At 44.0% G+C, this 18,920-nt stretch overlaps 1 protein-coding gene and 1 non-coding gene across 3 annotated transcripts in view; both read right to left on the bottom strand.

The window, feature by feature from the left end:
* Positions 1 to 6,516: 6,516 nt before the first annotated feature.
* Positions 6,517 to 18,920, bottom strand: part of CCNT1 (cyclin T1) — a 31,050-nt gene continuing 18,646 nt past the window's right edge. The window contains exons 6-9 of one of the 2 annotated variants that reach the window (XM_062203754.1): positions 15,023 to 15,068; positions 13,494 to 13,657; positions 13,257 to 13,327; positions 6,517 to 7,974 (exon numbers count right to left, since the gene is read on the bottom strand). In XM_062203754.1, coding sequence (XP_062059738.1) covers positions 6,574 to 7,974; positions 13,257 to 13,327; positions 13,494 to 13,657; positions 15,023 to 15,068 — 1,682 coding nt within the window. In that variant the 3' untranslated portion in view covers positions 6,517 to 6,573. Of the gene's footprint in view, positions 7,975 to 13,256; positions 13,328 to 13,493; positions 13,658 to 15,022; positions 15,069 to 18,920 lie in introns of those variants that run through there. The other variant, XM_062203755.1, reaches the window with a different exon arrangement.
* On the bottom strand, positions 17,950 to 18,056 carry LOC133769223 (U6 spliceosomal RNA). Its single transcript, XR_009867125.1, has one exon. It is a non-coding gene; the product is annotated as a U6 spliceosomal RNA (small nuclear RNA).

Below are 18,920 nucleotides of genomic sequence, written 5' to 3'. Positions count from 1 at the left end.
CTCTCTCTCTCTCTCCACCCCCCCCCCTTCACCCCCACCCTATCAGACTTCCCCCATCAATAAACCTTTTCCCTTAACTCTGGTATTTGGTGTGTTTTGTGGCAGCCCTACATCAACCTTTAAGGATTTTAGTTAAAAACATCACATGTATCTCCATAACTCTTGTAGAAATGACCCAATGCTGGAGGCCAGTGCTGTGGAACAGCATCCCATATGGGCGCTGGTTTGATTCCTGGCTGCTCCACTTCTGATCCAGCTCCCTGCCAATGCACCTGGGAAGGCAGCAGTAGATGGCCCAAGTGCATGGGTCCCTGCCACCCACATGGGAGACCCAGATGGAGCTCCAGGTTCCTGGTTTAAGGCTGGCTCAGCCCTGGCCATTATGGCCATTTGGGGGGCAAACCAGCAGGTGGAAGCACACTCGTACTTTCTCTCCCCTCAACTCTTTAAAATACATCCTTTAAAAAAAAAATCAGTTTCGAGACAAGGAATGATTAAAACCAAATTGGGGAGTGGTGGTGAAATTGGAGGGTGCTGTTTCCAGAGAGCAAGGCAGTCCTAGAAGGTGGCCTTTTCCTGAAATTCACACAACAAAGATTGTATTGAGCACCTAAGTGCCAGGCACTAGGGATACAAGGGAAAACAGCAAAACTTTTTTTTTAATCCTGCACTCTTGAACATTCTAGAACAGCTTAGGATTCTGAATACAAGTATCAATAGCGGTAATGATCTATATACAGAGCAAACACTCCACACCTCAGAACGGGTTCAAAGATGTTTGTTACACACACCATTATAACTCAACCCTAGCTCGAGGCAGCCACATTACAGAAAATTCAGGAACCACAATCTGCAACAGGGGCAAGTGGTGGGCTTGAAGCTGCTGCTTGGGATGCCAGCATCCAGTATCAGAGTGCCTGGGATTAACTCCTGCTTCCACTTCTGATCAAAATTCCTACCAAATGTGCCTGAGGGACAGTAGATGATGGCTGAGGTCCCTGGGTTCCTGCCACCCACTTGGAAGACCCAGATGGAATTCCTGGCTTCTGCAATTTGCCCTGGCCCAGCCCTGGCAGTTGTCAGCACTGGGGGCAGTAAACCTGTGGATGGAAAATCTGTCTATCCCTCTGTATCACTTTGACTTTCAAATATATACTTTTTAAAAATCTGCAAATATCCGGCCAGTGCTGTGGCATAGCAGGTTAATAAGCCTCTGCCTACAGAGCCAGTGGCCCACATGGGATCCCTGCTAACGTGTCTGGGAAAGCAGAAGAGGATGGCCCAAGTCCTTGGGCCCCAGCACCCACATGGGGGACCTGGAAGAAGCTCCACAGCCCTGGCTTCAGATCAGCCCAGCACTGGCTGTTGCTGCCATTCAGGAAGTGAACCAGCAGGTGGAAGACCTCTCTGCCTCTGCCTCTCTCAACTCTTTCAAATAAATTAATCATAAAAAAGACTTCTTTTCAGTATCATTTTTTTCCTTTTAAACCCTTTAGACTACAACTATTGCTAATTTTATATAAAGTTTGGAGTACTTTTCATTAGCGTTCTTTCCCTTTAAGCTCATAATCTTTAAGACTTGTTTTTTGTTTTCCTATTCTAGGACAAGAATGGGTATTCACTATCAGTTCTTCCAGGAACCATCAAGAAATTCTTTCTTCTAAAATGTTATTTTCTTCTGAGTACATTGCTATACCTAACATTCCACATTTTTCAAAGAGCTAGATATACAATTATGAATCATGTTGATCATGCTTGCTATGTAGGCAGTGCCTGTTGTCATCTCTTGGAACTATTATAATTTTGTTGTTTATAAGTCACTCTTTCAAAGTATTCTCGCAACAATATAGAACGAGGGCTCTCCCCCACAAAACAACTACTAGGGTCATTGTGATGACCAAATCTTAGGTCTTTCCAATATACTCAAATTCCCACAGGATCTTGCACACTAACAACCTAGCACTAACACAAGTGAGAAAAAACTGTTATCAATAAAATGGCAGTTAAAGGCTCAGGACATATAAACAACAATCAGGTAAGTGTTTTATCAGTAATATTTATTGATGGGATGGATAAATACAGAGAGAAACATACTTGACAGCAAGATATCAAACTGATAGCCAGACTATAAAATGTATACAATATCCTTTTTAAAATTTTTTTAAATTTTTAATTTTTTTTTTTTTTTACAAAGAGCCCTTACTATTACAATGGTCACTTACGTCCTATCATTCACTTAACAGCAGTAGAGATCCCAGGGGTAGCATCCAGAATTGAGGTGCCCCAAGGAGGACAGAGGCAACAGCACATAATATGCTGACAAAGGACTCTTAAGAGCTATACAAAGAAAACACAAAATCTCACCACAAAATTGTACCTGAGTGACGTAGATTGGTAAAGTGTTTTACTTTCTGTTTTTTTCCTTTTTGCTCTTTGGTCTGATAAGAAAATGGACAGTTTCAGGTATATGAAGTAGGACTGGGGAAAAGGTCAGTTTCAAGTTAGAAATCTCGGTTAACACTAAGTTAGGCTGTTGCATTCTTTTCTTTGGGTACTTCAGCCAACTAGCACTTCCACTTTGTAACCAATTCATTATGATCAACGACTAATCAGTTCTAGTTACTCAGCTTTCACCGAAGAGTTCTTGATGGAGACATACTTGCTCTGGCTTCAATTCACATGCTGTCAAGCATCCCTCTCCACGTTTTCACGTGGCAACACAAAACCCAAGTCTTTCTCTTCTTACCATTCAATCATGAATACACACTCATAAAGGAGAAGAGTAGACACTGCTTTTTTAATGAACATTCTTTTTCTTTCCCTCCCTTTTCCAACGCCAAGTTCATAGTTAAAAATTTAGACATTAAAATGGAGCGCTCCCACTTAAAAAATAATTCTTTGCAGATTACTCTGTAAGGAAGGATTACAGTACTGTGATGATTTCAAACTCACATTCACAGATAAAAAGGTAAAATAAAACTTGACTGTGAGGCAACATGAACATTTCCTAAACCATCAGAAACAAACACTCAGTTAAAAGCTGGGTGTTAGCAAGCAACACAGGAAATCTGGAGAGACATCAAAGTCACTGAAAGATTAGTGGGACTGCAGAAGGCAGTCACCATCTGATGGCTTGCGCAGACTAAGCTCTCCCAAACCCAAGAGAATACTCGTATTCAAACTTATGTATGTCCTAGATACTCCCTTTTCCTAGTATTAGTATCAAAGTAACTTATCAATAGAAAATTTAAAAAAAGATTAATCAGTTCCCAAAGTAAAGGAAACACAGATATATTTGAAGTCCAACCATACTGGGATAGATACGGCCTCCCTAAATGCCTTTGTCCACAAGTAAGGTTTGAGAAGGATCCATTTTCAATATGAGGAATTAGGTAGCAGAGGCTTAAAGGAACCCAGCAGCGATGTTACCATGATTTTATTTCTACAATTTAGCCCATTGCTGTTTGCAACTGGAGATTGAAATTTTTTTTCTATCAACACTGGTGAAGCCAATTATACAGAACTATATAGGATACACTAAATCAAAACACTTAAGATGATTTCTTTATGTGAAAAGGAAGGATCTGAAATATGGAAACACACTGATTCAAAAGTGGAAACACTAGACTACCACCTAAGAATTTTCTAAACCCAAGAAGCATAACTGATAACGTCAGAAGATCAAATTGGCTTTCGATTCATGCTTCACTAGAGTTCAGCTAACAGCAACACAGATATCTAATTAAAAGCCCTAAGGACAATCCACAGGTATTTGTTTTTTCCAACATGAGAGTCAAATGAAGTATTAGGAATGAGATTTACAGAACTTGAGGCTCTAGGCCTGTTTATCATCACTTTCTTAACAGGCTCAAAGAAGAAACAAAAAGCCATGTTTAGTAGACTAACTTTGGCTAAATAAATCCCATTCTCACCATATGAAGGTGGGAAGGTAGGGAAGACACAAAGCTTAGAAACCACACAACCCTTACAAACCTTATTAAGTTTATGGAATGTGGATGATATGCATGCTACTTAACACGCACATATGCTAACCCAAAGACAATGCAGCAGCTTCATGGAGAGTCCATAAGGAGTTTCAAAACATGTAAATCTAGAAGCAGACATTGTTGGTTATGTCAAGATAGTACCAGTAGGCATTAAAACACAAATGTTGCAAAATGGACCTATTTCAGCAATGATCTATTTAGTGCAAAGGCCAAACAAAGCATTAGACCTGAATAAGCACTTTTTTCTAGTTCTTTTCTGACAAAGGTCTAAGAAAATTAACTACAGTCCTGTCAAGGAGTACTACCGTGAGACCAAGGAATATGCTGATGGATATGTGCCTCTGTGGGGAGGGAGTGCACGTGATTAGGAAATATGTGACATTTGATGAGAATAATTAAAACACAACCAAATCAGCAACTATCAATTCCACAAAGATACAGATGTAAACTAAACGGCGCATTCCCTTTCAGGAAGGAAAGCGCACTCCACCTAAAGAAAGCTAAAGGAAAGCCTAAAATTTCGCACACACAACCACACAGTTACCAGTTTACCTGGCACAACACAGAGAACATCGAGAAATAGGAAATTATCATCTATTAAAGTGAAATGACACTCCCAGTATTACTGTTTACAGTCAGCAGAGAGCTCCTTATCTTACACAGCAATAGCAGGCAAGTACAGAGATGCAGGACACTAATCCACCCTTCCTACAGACTGCTTCCCACATTAGGCCAACGTATCATCAATCCCACTTGCCTCCGTTTCTTTCCCCAGCTTGATCCCAGAGCAGCAGTGCATGCATAACTTCCATCTGCCCCATAACTTCCAATGAAAATAATTTAGTTTCTCCCTACAAACTATTTGGCACACAGGAAGCTGCATTAAAAATGATAAATTCAAACTGTACCATCTTTTTCACCACAAGAAGAAATCTGACGTAACAAAGAGTAGTACCCCATCAAATTATCTGTAGCTAGGTGGCGCTTTCAGTTAGACAGCTTGGTCTCGAATTCCTTATGGCCAAGATTTCCTTCATGATCAAAACTGTTCACTCCTAGTATCTGGTGTTAACGGAGTTCTCCTAACAGCACTCCTGCCTGTTTAAGAAAAACTGTTAGAAATATCCTTAAAAGCCTGTCTAGAATCTACAGCCACCACAGACAAACTATACCTAACAGCGACCTGTTAGCAAAGTTCACTCATTCTCATGGCACCAGTACTCTTAAATAATTCACAAGCTCCAACCTCTGAAGTCATATTGGCTGCAAAACATTAGGATGAAGCTGTTTCCCTTCAGATACACAAATAAAAAGCAAGTCTTACATTCAAAATGCATTTTAAGATGTAACACTCTAAAAATTCTGAATCACAATTTCATTGCTTTTAGTATCCTCTGGCTCTACAGCTTCTCCCAGAACTACTCTCATATATGGTTTGGGCTTTCACTTGAGGGATACATATAGCACATCTCCTTCCTTCCAGAGACCCTGCGACTGTTCTTACCTGAACCTTTCCCAAAGCCCTATCTGAAAAAAAGACACACCCAATTCTATAGGGCAGAAGCTGGCCCTGCTTGCCCAACCTTCCTCAACCCTACTTTTTGTTTTGATCAAAATGAAAAATGGGGTGAAAACAAAGTTAGTATGTAGCTAACAGTCAAGCCACCGGCTGCACTTACAGAAAATAGAAACTAGAGGAATACTGCTCAATTGCAACATAAAGGAAGAAACAGCCTGTCAGATACAAGCACCATCTTTCCTTTATGATCCCAAGGCCAGCCCTGTTCTCTCTAGTAGACTGTTGGGAAGTGAAAAGTGGTAAGGGAAAGGGAGGGAAAGATCAAACATGATTTTCAGACACACACACGTAAAACACACACATACTCACACTTGCAGACATACTTAAAGGTTTCAACACTTCAAATGGCCTGAGCCTATTTCAGAACTCTTAGCCAAAAGCCTACCCTCCCACCCACCCTGAACACATTCCCACCCTCCAATCCCACCCCCCAAGAGTTACTGCTATGTATCTCTTACACACAGCAAAATCTCAATCCCCTCCCCAATTATATAAAAAAACTAAAGATAACTTACTTTCTTTAAATTATTTAAAAGTCTTTTAAAAGATTTTGATGTTTAAATACTCCCTCTCTTCTGATATATTAAACACCAAAAGGATCCACAATTGCTTGATAAAACAAACTTTCCATATTTCAGTTCTGGCAAGAAGAGGGAAGATATCAACTCCAATCAACCTAATCAGGAAGTGGAGAGGCCAAGAATGGAGAAAGTGTTCTTAATCCTTCACAGCTTGAACACATTCCCACCCCTCTAATACCAGTAAAAACTAGAAATGAAATAGTGAAAACGTAGGAGGCAGCACATATAATAACCAAGGCCACCCACCACCTTCCCACCTACTTCTCGGTATCAATTTATTCCCTAGTCAAAGAAGGCTGACATATTTCATAAGGGAAGTAATTTTCTCAGTCCAGAATCAGTAGTAGAGAAAAAAAAAAAAAAAAGCATGTTTTTGAAACAAGTTTTTTTCCTCCTTTTTCCTTCTTTACTTAGGAAGCGGTGGAAGTGGTGGAGGAGGTTCCGATGGCAGAGGTGGTGGCCGGGGTTTGTCTGTATTGCCAGCTCTGGAGGATATTCCACTAGCTCGTGGATTCAGATATTCACCATAAGAATGCACAAATTCAAATGGGGGTTGCGCAGGCTGAACACCCTGGGCACTGAGCAGGGAGTTAAGCATATTCACAGTATCTTGATAGTCTATTGTCTGAGCTGTATTATGTCCATTGGCCCCAGCAGGGCCTTTATCCAGTTTCATATGAGGAACTCGAGTTTTACAGCTGGGCTGTGAGAAGGGAAGGCCACTTGTGTCTGAGCTATGCCCAGGCAGTTGGGCCATTGCAGGAAGAGGAGGGAAGGAGAAATTTATGGAAGATGATTTAGTACTCTTGGCAACCTTGGCTGGATGATCAAACACTGCCCCCGTCTCTTCAGAAGGGCCTCTCTTACGACTAGAACTAGAAGAGGAAAAAGAACTAGACAAGCTATAGGTTTTATGTGGTAAGGTGCTTGACTGGCTACTGTGTTTTGGGTCACCTGGACGTTTGTTCCCAGTACCAGCTGGAAGCTGTGAGTGAGAGTGCTTATGAGAGTGGTGATTGTGATGATGGTGATGATTAGATGGGTGAGTCTTGTGCTTTTCTTTGTGCTCTCGGCTTTTTGTAATGCTGTCCTCTACAGAATTGTGCTTATCAGCGGCAGAATGAACTTTAATGCGCATTTTAATTTCCTCTGGTTTTGAAGAGGCAGTTTTATCTCCACTTGCCACTGGTAGTCTCATTTTGAGAGCTGTTTTGTCGGCCTTTTCCAGAAAAGACCGCTCAGGGTTCTCTAAGCCTTCCACAGGCATCTTCAGAATGACTGAAGAATGGCTATCATGGTGAGACAACAGATTCTGGGCAGCATACGCATACTGTGACTTCACGTTGGCCTCCATGTTCTCCAGTTGCCTCTTCTGAGCCGCCAGCTCTTCCGCATGCTTGGCACGGTATTCCTTCAGCGACACTTTAGCTGATGGAACACTCTTACTACTTTGTTTCTGGGAAATGAATGTATTTGAACTGTCCTGTTGCAAGGAATGATCAGCTCCTATAAGTGCTACATTGTCACTAGTCCGATGACCCTGAGCAGGTTCTAGTTTAAAAGCAGGTTGGGAGGACAGCCAACGCTCGCCCTGCAACATCTCCACGCTGGTTAAGTTGCTAGATGACTCTTCAGATACTGGAAGGGAAGGCACTACACTTGTGGTAGAAGACGCTGACATACTCATTAAACCTGCAATAGTTGTATCTGAAGAGCTTTGGGAAATCATGTTTAGAATTGTCTGCTCTGAAGTGTTTTCATCTGCTCCTCGGTCATCTGCTTTTGTTTTATTGGCTGCTTGGCATGCCTACAATGAAGCAAACAACATCTTTTCAATCCAGATAACTTAGTAAACGGAAAAACACTGAAATGAGTAGATTTTACTTGCAACACCACCAAAGTTCTGGAATTACCCATATGAGAGCCAATGAATCATTGGCATCAGAAGATTTTAAAACCTTCAATCAAGAGTCACAGCAAGGGACTCTTCAATCAAGAGTCACAGCACTGCGGCATAGCGGGCTAAGCCACCGCCTGCGGTGCCAGCATCTCATATGAGCGCCAATTCATGTCCTGGCTGCTCCTCTTCCTATCCAGCTCTCTACAATGGCCTGGGAAAGCAGTAGAAGATGGCCCAAGTGCTTGGGTCTTTGGACCCACATGGGAGACCCAGAAGCAGCTCCTGGCTCCTGGCTTTGGATCAGCCCATCTCCGCTGTTGCAGCCATTTGGGAAGGGAACCAGTAGATGGAAGACATTTCTCTCTGTCTCTCCCTCTCTCTAAATCTACTCTCCAACTAATAAATAAAACTTAAAAAAAAAAAAAAGTCACAGCAATCTATACCAATGTTACAGAACAACAAAAATCAATAAACAATCTGTGGGGCAGGCATTTGGCACCTTGGGAAGCAGCAGATTATGGCCCAAATACTTCAGCCCCTGCCACTCATTTGTTTGAGACTTGAATAGAGCTCCACTCTCCTGGATTCAGCCCAGACCAGCCCTGACTGCTGTTGTCATTTGAAGAGTGACAGAAGATATCTGTGTGTGTGTGTGTGTGTGTGGTGTGTTGCTGTACCATTCAAAATAAATAAATCCAGAATACCTGGGTTCAAGTCTCAGCTATGCTTCCAATTCTGGCTTACTGCTAGTGTGCACCTTGGGAGACATCAACTAATGGCTCAAGTGCATGAATTCCTATCACCAATGGAGGGCACCTGATTCGAAATCCAAGCTCCTGGCTTCAGCCTGATCCAGCCCTGGGTGTTGAGGCATTTGGGATGTCAATCAGCAGACAGCAGACCTCAGTCTCTTTCAAATAAATACAACCAATAAAAATTTAAAATACTTTAAAAAGGGGGGGAAAAGCTGGTATTATCTAGAAATCACTCATGAATGTCTATGATTTTTTTTTAAGATTTATTTATTTGAAAGAGAGAGAGGAGAGAGAGATCTGGGGCCAGTGCTATGGTGCAGCGGGTTCAAGTCCAGCCTATAGCACTGGCATCCCATGTGGGCGCCAGTTCGAGTCCCAGTTGCTCCTCTTCCAGTCCAGCTCTCTGCTATGGCCTAGGAAAGCAGTGGAAGAATGGCCCAAGTTCTTGGGTCCTTGCACCCACATGAGAGACCTGGAGGAAGCTCCTGTCTCCTGGCTTTGTATCAGCTCAGCTCTGGCCATTGCAGTTATTTGGGGAGTGAACCAGTAGACTGGAAGACCTCTCTCTCTAACTCTTTCATATAAATGAAATAAATCTTAAAAAATGAGAGAGAGAGAGAGAGAGAGAGAGAGAGAGAGAGAGATCTTCCATCTGCTGATTCACTCCCTAAATGGCCATAACGACTGGGGTTGGCCCAGGCAGAAGCCAGGAGCTTCTTCCAGGTCTCCCAACATGGGTACAGGGACCCAAGGACCTGAGACATCTTCCACTGCTTTCTCAGGCCATTGAGAGGGAGCGAGATTAGAAGCAGATCTGGGCCGGCGCCGCGGCTCAATAGGCTAATCCTCTGCCTTGTGGCGCCGGCACACCGGGTTCTAGTCCCGGTCGGGGCACCGATCCTGTCCTGGTTGCTCCTCTTCCAGGCCAGCTCTCTGCTATGGCCAGGGAGTGCAGTGGAGGATGGCCCAAGTGCTTGGGCCCTGCACCCCATGGGAGACCAGGAGAAGCACCTGGCTCCTGCCATTGGATCAGCGCGGTGCGCCGGCCGCAGCACGTCTACCGCGGCGGCCATTAGAGGGTGAACCAACAGCAAAAAGGAAGACCTTTCTATCTCTCTCTCTCACTGTCCACTCTGCCTGTCAAAAATAAAAAAAAATAAAAATTAAAAAAAAAAAAAGCAGATCTGAAGCACAGCCAGGACTTGAACCAGTGCCCATATCCAATGCCAGCACTGCAGGTGGCAGCTTAACCAGCTAAGCCACAGCACTGGCCCTCTATAGCTTTTTTTTGTTTGTTTCTTTTTCCAATTTAATGTTTCCTTGGTCTAAACAGCACAACAGGCAGAGCTGAGTCAATCCGAAGCCAGGAGCCAAGAGCTTCTTCTGGGTCTCCCACATGGGTGCAGGAGCCCAAGGACTTGGGCCATCTTCCGCTGCTTTCCCAAGCACATTAGCAAGGAGTTGGATCAGAAGTGGAGCAGCAGGGACTTGAACTGGCACCTACATGGGTTGCCAGCACTGCAGGCCAGGGTTTTAACTCACTGCACCACAATACTGCTGTATTTGGTCCACCAAAAAATTCTATAAGTTTTCATGAGATTTTGTATAAAAATAAGAGATCAACCATGTGCTCTCAAGCCTGCTTCTAAGAAAACTCACTGAATTGAGAAGAATGAAATTAACTTACTGCCCTGAATATATGAGATATGAGGTAAATATTTTTCATTGTTTATTATTCTTTTATTTGAAAAGCAGAAAGAGTTGGGAGGCAGGAAAACCATCTAAATAGGAGCAAAAAGCTGGAGTCAGAAGCTGAGTATCAAATGATGTGTGACAAGGCATTTTAACTATAAGGCTGGGTGCCTACTTCCTAAAATTTTCTTTTTACATAAATTGCAATTTAAAATTGTACCTCAGGAGCTGGCATTATTGTGGTGTAACAGCTTAAGCCCCACCTGCAGTGCCGGCATCCCATATGGACACTAGTTCAGGTCCCAGCTGCTCCATTTCCAATCCAGCTCCCTGATAATGCACTGAGAAAGCAGCAGACAATGGCCCAAGTCCTTGGGCCCCTGTACCCACATCAGAGAACAGGAAGAAGCTCCTGGCTCCTGGCTTTGGTCTGGCCAACCCCAGCCAGTGCAGCCATTTGGAGAGTGAACCAGCAGATAGAAGATCTCTCTATATATCTCTCTCATTCTCTCTATAACTCTACCTTTCAAATAAATAAATCTTTTTAAAAAATTAAAAGTTAAGGCTGGCGTCGCGGCTCAACAGGCTAATTCTCCACCTTGCGGCGCCGGCACACCGGGTTCTAGTCCCGGTCGGGGCACTGATCCTGTCCCGGTTGCCCCTCTTCCAGGCCAGCTCTCTGCTGTGGCCAGGGAATGCAGTGGAGGATGGCCCAAGTGCTTGGGCCCTGCACCCCATGGGAGACCAGGAGAAGCACCTGGCTCCTGCCATCGGATCAGCGCGGTGCGCTGGCCGCAGCACGCCAACCACAGCAGCCATTGGAGGGTGAACCAACGGCAAAAAGGAAGACCTTTCTCTGTCTCTCTCTCTCTCACTGTCCACTATGCCTATCAAAAAAAAAAAAAAAAAAATTAAAAGTTAAAATTGAACCTCAAAGTCTTATTTATGAATAATGAGATCATTTTTTTTTTTTCCACTGTCAGGTAGATTTTTAAGATACCCTAGTTCCATATTAGAATACTTGAGGTTGGATACCTGGCTCTAGCTCCTGATTTCAACTTCCAGCCACTGCAGATCCCAGAGGGCAGCAGCGATGGCTCAAGTTACTGGGTTCCTGCCACTCACATGGGAGATCTAGTTCCCAGCTTCTGGCTTTGGCCTCAGGCCACCCTCAAACAAAATTGTTACAGGCATTTGGGGAGTGAACAGATGGGAGTTTACTCTCTCTCTTTGTCTCTGTCTCTGCCTCTCGAAAGTAAAAAAAAATTTAAAAATTCTAAAAATCATTTTAAAAATAGGTAATGTCAGGAGCCGGTGCTGCAGCATAGCAGGTAAAGCTGCTGTCTGCAGTGTCGACATCCCATATGGGCACCGGTACAAGTCCTGGCTGCTCCACTTCCGATCCAGCTCTCTGCTATGGCCTGGGAAAGCAGCAGAAGATGGCTCAAGTAGTTGGGCCCCTGTATCTGTATAGGAGACCCGGAAGAACCTCCTGGCTCCTGGCTTTGGATCAACACAGCTCCAGATGTTGTGGCCATTTGGGGAGTAAACCAAGAGTTGGAAGAACTCTCTCTCATTCTGCCTCTGCCTGTCTTTCAAATAAACAAAACAAAACAAAAAATAAATAAATAAATTTTTTTTTTTAAATAGGTAATGTCAGGGCCAGCACTGTGGCAGTGGGTAAAGCTGCTACCTGCAATGCCAGCATCTCACATGGGCGCTGGTTAGAGTCCCCACCACTCCATTTCAGATCCAGCCCCCTGTCAATGCACCTGGGAAACCAGTGGAAGATGGGCCCAAGTCCTTCAGCCCTGAACCCACTCTGAGACCAAGAAGAATCTCCTGGCTCCTGGCTTTAGATTGACCCAGCTCTGGCTATTGTGGCCTCTTGGAGAGTGAACCAGCAGATGGAAGACCTCTGTCACTTCCTCCCTCTCTAAATTCTGCCTTTCAAATAAATAAATAAATAAATCTTTAAAAAAAAATTTAAAAAAAAAAAAAAACAAAAAGGTAATGTCAAAGTCCAGTGTTAACATAATTCTTTTTTTTTTTTTTTTTTTTTTTTTGACAGGCAGAGTGGACAGTGAGAGAGAGAGACAGAGAGAAAGGTCTTCCTTTGCCATTGGTTCACCCTCCAATGGCCACCATGGCTGGCACACCGCACTGATCCAAAGGCACACCGCACTGATCCAAAGGCAGGAGCCAGGTGCTTTTACTGGTCTCCCATGCGAGTGCAGGGCCCAAGCACTTGGGCCATCCTCCACTGCACTCCCTGGCCACAGCAGAGAGCTGGCCTGGAAGAGGGGCAACCGGGACAGAATCCGGTGCCCCAACCAGAACTAGAACCCAGTGTGCCAGCGCCGTAAGGTGGAGGATTAGCCTATTGAGCCGTGGCGCTGGCCCATAATTCTATAACTTGATTCTACCAGAAGCCAATAAATGCTCTCCAAGGAAGCCATGGTGTTTTTTACAAGTGTTTCCACACAGAAAATATGCCATGAACATTGCTGAAGAAATGACCACATAACAGGAGTTCCATAATGCAAAGTAGATCCCACTATTGCCCACAGCCACTGACCTCGGGGCCAGTGTCCAAGCTGAGGAGTTCAAGTCATGATTACTGCGCAACCATTAAAGGGGAAATTCCAAACCTAAAGTACACATCCAATTCTGCTGTATTTTCACTGTTACAGTCAAAAGAAACTAGTTTTGTCCCACAAGCTGACTAGAATAATTTCTTACCCTCCAATTCCGAATACGTTTGAGCCTGCTGGGAGTTTTCTCCAGAATCTGTAGAAATTCGTGTGTCAGTTCTATGAATAAAATAGAACATTCAAGAAAGACTCAGAGACACAGATAATAAAACAAGAATAACCTCAACTACCTCACTCTTTTCATGTAAATCAAGCCATCTTTGGCCAGATATGCGAAGGCAAAAAGTACATGTTTTTCAAGGTCCCTTACTCTACTAAAACTTACCATCTAAAAGTTCCAGGGTCACAGTGGCGTCAACATACTCCCACCAGTGCTTCCCATCAGTTGAGACTGGGATCTCCCAGTTGGACCACTTGCAAGCCAGGTGAATGCAGACACAGGCCACCACAGGAGGTGTGTACTGCAGGCTAAATGTGGTCAAATGCAGGCTGACATCGGAGGGAAGGAAAAAGAGAGTGTCATGAGCTCTCATTTTTCAACCCAAAGCTAAAACTCTCCACTATTTAAAAAAAAAAAAAAAAAAAACACTAAAGAAACCCACAGAAGGGCAAGAATTATCCAATTATCAGTGCACTGAACTAGCACTCAATGTAATGATTTTTAATTAACCCTCTCCTCAGGTAACATTCCTAAATGTTTTGACTACACATTACTCAATTCATACATTGAGCAGGTACCCCCAAAAGGCTAGATTTTTAGAAACACTGATTTCTAAGGGTGGGCATTTGGTGCAGCAGTTAACTCACTGTTTGGAACACACAGATTCCATATTCAAGTGCCTGATTTTGAGTCCTGGCTACATCACTTCCAGATCAGCTTCCTACTAATGCACACCCTGTGAGGCAGTATGGGGTAACTCACGTACTTGTGTCCCTGCCACCGATGTGGAAGACCCAGATTGACCTCTAGGCTACTGGTTTCAGCCTGGCCCTGCCCTGATTATTGTAAGCATTTGAAGAGTAAACCATATCTTTCGAATAAAATGAAAAATAAACAAAAATTTAAAACAAAAACATGAATTTCTGGTTTCTAAGCCCAGAAGTCAATGTTTAGCATGTATTTTCCTAAGGAAAAGCTTCTAACAAGGTAAATATAAGCTTTTTGGTTTGCATAATCCATAAATCAAATACAAAATGAAGTGCCATAAAAGTTATCCTTCTCATCAATTACAGTTCTGTCCTATTTAAAATAATGAGCACTATGGGGTCGGCAATGTGCCATAGCAGATAAAGCCACCACCTGTGACACAGGCATCCCATATGGGCACTGGTTCAAGTCCTGGATGTTCCACTTCCAATCCAGCTCCTTATTAATATACCTGGGAAAGCAGTGGAAGATGGCACTATCCTTGGGACCCTGCACCCATGTGGGAGACCCGGAAGAAGCTACTGGATTCAGTATGTCCAGCCCTGGCCATTGTGCCTATCTGGGAAATAAGCCAGCAATGGAAGATATCTCTCTCTCTGTTAACTCTGCCTTCAAATAAATAAATCTTTTAAAATAAATAAATAAATAAATAATGATCACTCACTCACTCAAGTGTGGATTCATGGTATATTTCAAAAGTTTCTTGTGTCAGGTTATCAAACTGAGCTTGTTAGCCCTGACAGTTACTGTGAATATCTTTAGTTACCATAAATAACACAGGAAATCAGAGATGAGAACAAGCAAGTTGCTTGGTAATATAAGTTATATACCAATAATTTATTTGCATTCTATAAATCCCTCAAAAGGTGACCATTCCAACCCAAGTAAAAACCAATCCCAAAAATAGAAAAAATTAAAATTTAAACCTGTTAGTTGCCATGAAGTAAGACGTCTGTGCTAAGTCCTTGCTTGCTGAAAAAAAAATAAATAAGGGGATTGAGGAAAGAGAAAATATTAGTTTCATTCATTCTCAACAAATATTTGCAAGGTACTATGAATACAGAGGTAAATGAGGCAGATAAAGACCCCCAACCACCTGATGTTTACACTCCACCAAAGGACGCAGAATAATTTTTTATTTTTTAATTTTAATATTAATTATGCTGCTTCCAGACCTAGGGACTCAAGCCTTACTCCATACCCAACGTCTCAAGGGTACTTGCTTAAAATTCAGTTCCTGAGTCTCTTCCCTAAAATTAGGTTCAACTAAGTGAAGAAGAATGTGAGCAATTTGAACTAACAGCCCAGAGATTCAGATGCAAGAGTTCACTGCGAAGCACCAAGGTAAAGGATGAACTAGGATGATCTGAAGGCAAGATAGAATCCAGAAGATCCTTATATTTGGGAAAAGTGACTTTTTCTGACAAAATAAAAGTCTTAAACTGAGTAGCCTGTTAGTTAATCCCCAAATCATAAATATAAATTGCTCTGGATGATAAAGCAAATTTTTATCTTCCTTAGAAAATAAGTCTTTTCAGTATTAAAATATAACCATCTTTGGACTGGCGCCATGGCTCACTTGGCTAATCCTGGGCCTGCAGTGCCAGCACCCCAGGTTCTAGTCCCGATTGCTCCTCTTCCAGTCCAGCTCTCTGCTATGGCCCGGGAGGGCAGTGGAGGATGGTCCAAGTGCTTGGGTCCCTGCACCCGCATTGGAGACCGAGAGGAAGCACCCGAGTCCCGGCTTCATAGCGACGGCCATAGCGGCTATTAGGGGAGTGAACCAACAGAAAGAATTCTGTCTCTCTCTCTCACTGTCTATAAGTCTCTGTCTCTCTCTCTCACTGTCTAACTCTGCCTGGCAAAAAAATAAATAAAATTAAAAATACATATATAGGCCGGCGCCGTGGCTCAACAGGCTAATCCTCCGCCTTGCGGCGCCGGCACACCGGGTTCTAGTCCCGGTCGGGGCACCGATCCTGTCCCGGTTGCCCCTCTTCCAGGCCAGCTCTCTGCTGTGGCCAGGGAGTGCAGTGGAGGATGGCCCAAGTGCTTGGGCTCTGCACCCCATGGGAGACCAGGAGAAGCACCTGGCTCCTGCCATCGGAACAGCGCGGTGCGCCGGCCGCAGCGCGCTACCACGGCGGCCATTGGAGGGTGAACCAACGGCTAAAAGGAAGACCTTTCTCTCTGTCTCTCTCTCACTGTCCACTCTGCCTGTCAAAAATAAAAAAATAAAATAAAATAAAAATAAAAATAAATAAAAAATACATATATATACCCATCTTTGTTTAACCCTACCCAGCTGAATGTAAACATCTTAATACTTTCAAATAAAGAATTTGGAGGCTGGCACTGCGGCTCAACAGGCTAATCCTCCGCCTTGCGGCACTGGCACACCAGGTTCTAGTCCCGGTCGGGGCGCTGGATTCTGTCCCGGCTGCCCCTCTTCCAGGCCAGCTCTCTGCTATGGCCAGGGAGTGCAGTGAAGGATGGCCCAAGTGCTTGGGCCCTGCACCCCATGGGAGACCAGGAGAAGCACCTGGCTCCTGCCTTCGGATCAGCGCGGTGCACCGCCGCAGCATGCCAGCCGCGGCGGCCATTGGAGGGTGAACCAATGGCAAAAGGAAGACCTTTCTCTCTCTCTCTTTCTCACTGTCCACTCTGCCTGTCAAAAAAATAAAAATAAAATTAAAATTAAAAAAATTAAAAAAAAAAAAAGAATTTGGGAGCACAGTGGTATCCAGATTTTTTTTTTCTTTCTTTTTTTTTTTTTTTTAATTTTTGACAGGCAGAGTGGACAGTGAGAGAGAGACAGAGAGAAAGGTCTTCCTTTTGCCATTGGTTCACCCTCCAATGGCCGCCGCGGTAGCGCGCTGCGGCCGGCGCACCGCGCTGTTCCGATGGCAAGAGCCAGGTGCTTCTCCTGGTCTCCCATGGGGTGCAGAGCCCAAACACTTGGGCCATCCTCCACTGCACTCCCTGGCCACAGCAGAGAGCTGGCCTGGAAGAGGGGCAACCGGGACAGGATCGGTGCCCCGACCGGGACTAGAACCTGGTGTGCCGGCACCGCAAGGCGGAGGATTAGCCTGTTGAGCCACGGCGCCGGCCTTTTTTTTTTTTTTTTTAATAAAAGAAAATTTAGGAGCTGGTGCTGTGGCCTAGCAGGTAAAGTTGCTGCCTGCATTGCTGGCATCCCATATGGGCACCAGTTGGAGTCCCAGCTGTTCCACTTCCAATCCAGCTCTCTGCTATGGCCTGGGAAAGCAGTGGAAGATGGCCCAAATCCTTGGGCCCCTGCACCCACATGGGAGACCCAGAAGAAGCTCCAGGCTTCTGGCTTTAGATCAGTTTAACTCTAGCCATTGTGTCCATCTGAGGAGTGAACCAGAGGATGGAAGACATCTCTCTCTCCCTCTCTTCCTTCCTCCCTCTTTCCCTCCCTCCGGGCACCTCTGCCTCTTTGTAACTCTACTTTTCAAATAAAATAAATAAATCTCTAAATCTCTTTAAAAAAAAAAAAAAAAAGACTACAGGCTTAAAAAAAATAAAGAAAATTTATTAAAAGTGCAGAAAATACTCTTGTTGGGCAGCTTAAGAAACAATACCAGTGTGTCAAGGTGGCCAAATATATCTGCTGGCTCCATCACAAATGGCCTGACATACCAGGTGAACATGTTCTAATACCAAATACTGAAGTCATTAGGGTTTCAGAATCTCGAATGGTGACGGCCACCGGTCTTTGGGCCAAACACCCTGTGGGGACAGCCTCTTGTGCTGAACAGAAACCAATGCCACCTGAGTTGCACTCTGCACTCAGTACTCAAGCCTCATGAGGGTCGGGGCTCCATGCAAAAATAAGGAATGCTTCATGACTTTGTCTGTCATGCTTCTGCAAGGGCAATGCTAATCTCCTCTGTATCATTCCAATTTTATTATACGTGCTGCCAAAGCAAGCACCAACTATTATTTATTTATTTTATTTTTTTGACAGAGTTAGACAGTGAGAGAGAAAAGAGAGACAGAGAGAAAGGTCTTCCTTCTGTTGGTTTACCCCCCAAATGGCCGCTACGGCCGATGCGCTGCGGCTGGCGCGCCACGCTAATCCACAGCCAGGAGCCAGGTGCTTCCTCCTGGTCTCCCGTGCGGGTGCAAGACTCGAGGACTTGGGCCATCCTCCACTGCCTTCCCAGGCCATAGCAGAGAGCTGGCCTGGAAGAGGAGCAACCGGGACAGAATCCAGCGCCCCAACCGGGACTAGAACCCGGGGTGCCAGCACCGCAGGCGGAGGATTAGCCTAGTGAGCTGCGGCGCTGGCACACCAGATATTCTTGATACGACTATTTAAACTAAAGAAAAGAACTGGGTTTCATTCAATTGTAACTGTTATTATTAAGTCAGAATGAGAAAAGTCCTTCCAAGGAAATGTCAATCACAGAAATAAATTACCATAAACTCCCTACAATCTTCTAAATAGGCTTTAATCAATCCTGGATTTAAAATATGTTCATCCACTCCCAAGACTTCCTTAAAACTGCCATGACAGCAATTAAGACAACACTTTGGATTGCCTGCATCACACATTAAACTGCCTGGGATCAAGTTCTGGCTCTACTTCCAATTGTAGCTTCCTACTAATGTGTATCCTGGGAGGTAGCAAATGATGGTTCAAGTACTTGAGTTCCTATCCACCCATAAGGGAGATCAAGATTTTGAGTTCTGGACTCCAACTTTGGCCTGCCATAGCCCAGGCTGTTGCATGCATTAGGGGAGTGAACCACTGGATGGAAGATTTTTCTCAGTCTTGGTCTCTTTTTCTGCCTT

This window comes from Lepus europaeus, chromosome 10 (assembly GCF_033115175.1).
Source record: "Lepus europaeus isolate LE1 chromosome 10, mLepTim1.pri, whole genome shotgun sequence".
Lineage (NCBI taxonomy): Eukaryota > Metazoa > Chordata > Mammalia > Lagomorpha > Leporidae > Lepus > Lepus europaeus.
This window is presented reverse-complemented; position numbering and strand designations above follow the sequence as displayed.